At 53.8% G+C, this 6,165-nt stretch overlaps 1 protein-coding gene across 1 annotated transcript; it reads right to left on the bottom strand.

The window, feature by feature from the left end:
* Nucleotides 1–2,832: 2,832 nt before the first annotated feature.
* On the bottom strand, nt 2,833–5,946 carry LOC111149757 (transmembrane protein 258). Its single transcript, XM_022507007.1, has 4 exons — nt 5,869–5,946; nt 4,258–4,367; nt 3,539–3,675; nt 2,833–2,942 (listed from the first exon to the last, which is right to left on the bottom strand). Exons 1-3 carry the CDS (start codon nt 5,869–5,871, stop codon nt 3,549–3,551), a joined length of 240 nt encoding a protein of 79 aa, XP_022362715.1. The 5' UTR covers nt 5,872–5,946; the 3' UTR covers nt 2,833–2,942; nt 3,539–3,548.
* Nucleotides 5,947–6,165: the final 219 nt, after the last annotated feature.

The raw sequence follows: 6,165 nt of genomic DNA, 5'->3' as shown, positions 1-6,165 counted from the left end.
CCAGCTCCAGTGGTTGGAGGAGTGGCTGCAGGGGCCTTGGAGGCAAGGGTAAGCCTGTGACTGTCCAGAGCCTACCCGCCTACTCTCCCCTCTTGAGACTGTGAGCCGCCCCTCTTCTGGAGTGGGGGACCTGTTGCCTTTGACTTGGCTGGAGCCCTAAAAGACTTGGCTGGATCCGTGAGTCCGCAGAGAATATATAGCTCTTACCCTCGAAGCTGCTCCCTGGGGGGTGGCGAGGTGGTGGACTTTTTGGGGTTTGACTGTTAGGCTGGACTTGGGATTTTGAAGCTTTAAGTGTGGCCTAGGAGGTCTCTTCTCCCTGGGAGCACTGGCTCCCGAGAGCTCCCAGGGCAACTGAAGCCAGCCCTGGATGGGCTGGAAAGACTGACCATGTGCCTTACGTATACTTAGTGCCTGGCTGAACCAGTGCAGGGGGCCAGGGGGCCCGGTTAGCCTTGGACTCTTGAACCTGGAGTATCCTGGAAGAGAAGTTCCCCGTGAGCCTCCCCTGCCCCCAGTGAGTGTTGCAGCCCCACGGCCTGGGCTCCTAGGAGCTTCCAGAGCTTATAGTCACAGCTGGGACCCATCATTATCTCTGAGCAGAGGAGCGGGAATCCCTGCAAGGCAGCGGGCTGGTCTTGGCTGGTACGTGGAGTCAAACAGCTTTTGCTGTTATTGATGAAGTAATTACTAAAATGCACTTAAGCCGGGGCAGGAGTGGAAGGATGGAGAAGGAAAGGCTGGAGAAGTACAGAGCTCTCGGGAGACACTTCACCAGACAGGGCCCTGGCTCTGGTCCGTCCCAGGGAGGCTTCAGACACCCATCCTGCTCCCGACCACCGCAATTCTGGCTTCTCCCTCCTCTCTTGTCTGCTGGCGACTTTGTCTCCCCAGATCGAGGGCTCCCATGTTGGGCTCAACTAGCCCATGGCTGGCAGGAGACTCCATCTCCGCCCTCCCCCCTGGAGGTGAAGCAGTGGGCTTGTGTTGCCAAAGTCTTAACTCAAGTGCCAGTGTTACAGGAACCGTTCTTAGTGGGAGCCTGGAGCGTTCTGAGGTCAAAGCCAGGCTCACCGAAGGAGTGTGGGAAGCATTTAGCCACACCTACATGGGTTCAGTAAGGGGAACAGGAATCGCCACCCCTGCCCTGCGGTATTCTGCCACCTCTTTGGGAACCAGGCCTTACCCCTCTCCGACCTCTCATTCTCAGCTCTGAATGGGAGACCTTTCTGTGGGGAGTGGAAATCTTTGAGAAGCCTGTGAGGTGCAGGCCCTCTTCGGCCACGGGTCTCAAAGCACTTATCCTCAGGGGAATTGGGGGATAGGGACACCCCACCTCCCAGCTCCCTCCCCAGTGTGGCTCCGCTCCCTCATTCTGACATAGGAATTGCATGGCTCCCCACACCATGCAGGGGGCCGGACCTTATTTAGGACTACTCTGTTCTCCATCCACCCCCCCGCACTGGGTGGCACGGGGTGACCCTCCTGAAATGCCTTAAAACTGGTGAGCCCCATCCTTTGTAATAGGATTCTGGGGCTTCCTTAGTGAGGGTGCCTGTCTGTGGACTGTGGCCCCTCAGTCCTTAACTGGAAAGTGACCCTCCACTGCCCCTGGAGCCCTTCCGGACACAGCACAGCCCCAATCTGGTTAGCAGCTGGCTGTTTCCATGCCTGAGGAGGGATCCTCAGTGCAAGGATTGGGGCCAAGCTGGGGCTCCAAGCTGCTTGGGAGGTGGGGGGGGGGGTCAACCTTGGACCAAAGTTGCCTTAAGCCCATGAAGGTAAAAGGGCTTCAGGGAAGGGGAGTGGGTCACCTGCTGGAGGCTGACAGCTGCCCAGCTGGCACTGGTAAGTGGGAGTCTTGGCTCCCTTCCCTATGTGGGGTCCAGCAGCCAACCCTCCCTTCCTCTCTCCCCCTTGGCATTTATTCCTGTAGCCACTGGGCTAATCTCCCCCAAGCTTCAAGCTGTACATAGGGCCTCTCAATGCACGAGTCTCTCTGCCCATATCGTATCCTCTCCCTCCACGAAGGCCTGCATGTGCATAGAGCGCCCCTCCCTCCCGGTTAACCCCCAGCCCCCGTCCCTGAGTGCTGACTCCTCTATTTATCGTGTACCAACTCTGACTCTGCAGTGGGCAGAGGGAAGCAGCCCTGGGCCTGCTTTCTTCCTGCTCCTGTTCTTTTCTTCCGAAGTAAATGTACCTATATAAATAAATGTAAAAATATGGCTTTGTATCTGACCTTGCCTCCCCTTCTCTTCTTGAGACTGTTGTGGTAGGAGACGGAGTCATCTGTGGGGCTCAGACCAGCTGGAGTCTCTGGGGTTCCTGGGCCAGACGGATGCCTTGTATCCCGTTATCCTTAGCTTCATGCTAGGCTTGGGAACAGGACTCAGCAGCACCCCCACCCCCCACCACATCCCATGGACCTACCGCTGCCCCACCTGGGTTAAAGGAGCCATCCGAGGGGACAAGCTTGTCTGGGGACAAGCTGAGCCTTGGGAAGGTCCCCAGCACACAGAAGGGTGGCTATATTTAGAGGATGGGATTGGCTCAGGGCAGACTTGATTGGTTTGAGTTCCCAGAGAAGTCTGCTCTAAAAACAGCAGAAGGATAGGCCTGGCCCCTTCCTATCCACGGAGCTTTAAATTCCAAGGACAGACACCCCTCGCATACCCGCCTCACCCCTCACAGGTAGAGAAAGCAGGGCTTCCCAGCAGCAGGAACCAACTGAAAGGCAGAAGAAAAACAGGAAGGGGTGGGACCGGGGAAGTCACCTGGGGCCTGGCACCACTCCACTGCCTCCCAACTCTGCGGAATGGGCACCAGACGGGGCGGTCACACATCTGCCTTTATTGGGAGCAGCGGGTGGGACACTTTCAGCAACAGTAAAAAAATTAATTTACAAAAGCAGGAATTCAGTGAAGCCGCCTGGCTGGAACCTGAAAGAGGAGAAGGCGGTATCAAAATGAGACCGATGACCCTTCTTTCCACCTCCTCTTCTCACTGGGCCCTGTGCTCCTGGGGCAAGGGCTCATAGGCCCACTGCTCTGAAGCTGGGCCACCAAAGCCGATTCTCAGTGACCTGTTCGGTGGATTATCTGCAGCAAGGGTTTTGGGATTTTTTTTTAAATCACTTAGTCAAGATTTATTTTAATGACTGAAAACATTCAAACTAACCACAATGATACTCCTTGCGGCCAGATTCTGACCCCCTTTTAATCCATTCCCAAGCAGCCTCACCAGGTCAATGGTGTATGATATATAAGGAGGCAAATGTCTAACATGGGAAGACTGCGCCCACAGCCCTACAAAGTATATCCCAAAGCCCGATTAAGGCCCTGGGCAGTGTGCAGAACTTAGAATCACAACATAGGACACAGATCCTCATTTGGGACAGGGAAAGAGGCACACATGCCTGGTGTCCCTCTCCACTCTGCAGTCTGTCACCATTAACCAAAGTGTCGCACAGGCCCGAGGACCCCGCTAACGGGGATGTGGGAAACTTCTCTAGTGCCCACCCTGTCACAGCTCTTACCCTTGGGAGCTCATACGTAGATGCCAACCCAGAGCAGCAGGAAGAGGACTCCAAAACCCATGAAGAGCGAGGCCACCAAGGAGATGAGGAGCTCTTTGTAGATATCCCGAGTGTATTTGGTGGAGGTAACCTCATAACTGACAGGGTGATTAAGGAGAAGCAAAGGGATGGACTGGGTAGGACAGGAAGCCTGGCCAGTGCAGCACCAGGAAAAAGGTACACAGTGAGCCTTCCAGAAGGCTTGCCTGGCTCAGGACAGCCAGGAAGTGGGGCCTGAGAGATGACCTGGACTCTGTTGCTTCATACCAGCCCTCAACCAGCCATGAAGAAAATCAGGCCCAGAGGGGTTAGGTCACTTGCCCCAGGTCACACAGCTAGCGGACAGTGGAACTGACACTAGTCCGCAGATCTCTTGCCGCCTCAGCATTCCCTTCTTTTGCCACTTTTCCAACTTCAGACCCCCTATCCCCAACCTCCAGCCCAGCCAGGTCTTCTGTTCACTATCCTGGAAATCCGAAGAGCAAACTAAGCTCCCCTGAACTTGGGAAATAAGGCCAGCACCTGACCTTGGACATCAACAGCTTTTCTCCAACGTCCTTACCTTCCCCCATCCCCACACCAGAGCAAAACCGGCAGCGTGCATGTACCCAGCACAGTTTCTCCCTCAGTTTCCCCACATTGCTAATTCTGGCCTCCCTTGCTGCTCAATAAAAGGATACACGAAGAACCAGGCTGTAAAGAACATGCCAATTGCCAACAGCACCACGGTCAGATGAGGGAAGACAGCAGGGTTCACTGGGCTGGTGTATCTGCTCATGGCCTCGAGCTCCTAGGGGACGGCATGAGATCAGAGCTATCAAAGAATCCCAGGACTTCAATCTGAGGGGGGAGTATGAGGTCATCAAGGAGCCTCCTCCTTCTAGGACTGTTAAAGGTCTGTTTCCGCCTGGGAAATATAGAAGTCCTCCAGAACCAACATCAAGCAATTCCATTTGGAAATGATATCAATGGTATCTTAAACTAAAGGTGGAACTTTTGCTTTTTCAATATGAGAGAGGAACGGCAGCTGAGAGTCAGAGGCTGACACAGAAGGTGACTGATTGGCTATCCATCAGTGGTCCCTAACATTTTTTGAGACCACTGATGACCATGAAAAAAATGTGATAAAAAGTATGGACCCCACCCAGGGTAAACCACAAGCAAGAAAAAGTATGCCTGTAACTTTAGAAACTCTATGGACCCGTGTCTGTAGACACCAAGCTCAGAATTCTGCTGTAATTCAGAGCCTGGGCTGGGATCCAATCTCAACGTCTACACCTGTATTCTTCCCACTACGCTATTAATGGAATCTCAGGCTCTACTAGGAAAGACTTCAGTTAATAATCTGGCTCTACTGAATAGCATGAGTCTCGGTAAAACAGTTATAATAACACCACTCACAGAGTTGATGTATGATTTAAGAAAGATGACAAACGTCAAAGCAACTAGCTCACTTCTTGGCATAGAGTAGTCGTTCAAAAAGTGTTTGTTTCCTTCCCAAGCTTATAGGGAAGATTATGAGATAATGCTTGTGAAGGAGGGCTGTAAACGGTAAAGTTCTGTACAAATGTTGACTTCCATTGTCACTCACCAGCCAACGCTCCTAATGTCCAGAACATAACAACTCTAGAGAGAGAAACTGACCCCATTGTTCTAGGAGACACTGGAATTCAATTCAGTAAACATTTATGGGCCCCCCTCCCACCAAAAATGATAAAGACAACGGCTGCTATTCATTGGGCCTCCAATTGCAGGCCCTGTGTTTGGCCCTGGGAATACAAAGATGAATAGACAACATCCCAGAGCTAGAGGCACGTCAGATGGTGATCACTAGGAGGCGTGACAGATAACAAAGAAGTCCATGACATGTGGCAAGAGGTCTGTACGGAGGTTGTGGGAGCTCCCAGGAGAGAGCGGCCAAGTCGGCCGTCCACCACCAAGAAGGTTGAACATCTGCCCTGGGCCTCGTAGGATGAGTAGGAGTTCAACAGGAGAAAGAAGTTCCCACACAGAGATAACAGCTTAATCACAGGTAACAGAGATAAAAGCTCAAGGTATTAAAAACGCACCTCACACGCCTCACCCCTTAAAAGTCAAGAGATCAAAACCTCAGCCTAACGAGACCCAGGCAAGGGGCTTCCCTTCCCGCCCCTAAGCCCAAGCCGGAGGATACAGGAGCCTCCGGCTGTCTGGATCTCGGGCGTCTGAGGCCTTCGCGAGAGAAACCGAGTGTGGAACGGGCCCCAAGGGGTCCTCACAGTCCCGTCCAGAACGCCCCTCAACCCCCTCACCATTTTGCCAGGCACGGGGTCATCCACCGCTCCGCCACCGGAATAACACGTCGGCAGGGGCAGGCGCACTGTTCTGAGGAAGAGGAAGTGCCCTCCCGCGCGAATGGCATTGTGGGATTTGTAGGCCTGTGGGTTAGGGTGTAGATGGGGCTGCGGCTTGTAGGCGCCTGCTGTGGAGCTGGGGCAAGGGAACCGCAGAGCCGCTGAGAGGGTTCGCTCTTCCCGGCGGGACTGTTTGGCCCAAGGGAAACTGGCCGAGGGGGTCGAGTCCGACCCCACACTTCCCAGGAGGCTGTG

The sequence above is a fragment of the Enhydra lutris genome, unplaced genomic scaffold (genome assembly GCF_002288905.1).
Source record: "Enhydra lutris kenyoni isolate GAN:26980312 unplaced genomic scaffold, ASM228890v2 scaffoldscaffold22, whole genome shotgun sequence".
Classification (NCBI taxonomy): Eukaryota; Metazoa; Chordata; class Mammalia; order Carnivora; family Mustelidae; genus Enhydra; species Enhydra lutris.
The sequence above is the reverse complement of the archived record's forward strand: the minus strand, read 5'-3'. Positions and strand labels throughout refer to the sequence as shown.

Coding starts and splice junctions, on each gene's coding strand:
- LOC111149757 (XM_022507007.1), bottom strand. Junction 3,676..4,257: donor TTTACAGCCTGGTTCTTCGT/GTATCCTTTTAT, acceptor TCACCCTGTCAG/TTATGAGGTTACCTCCACCA.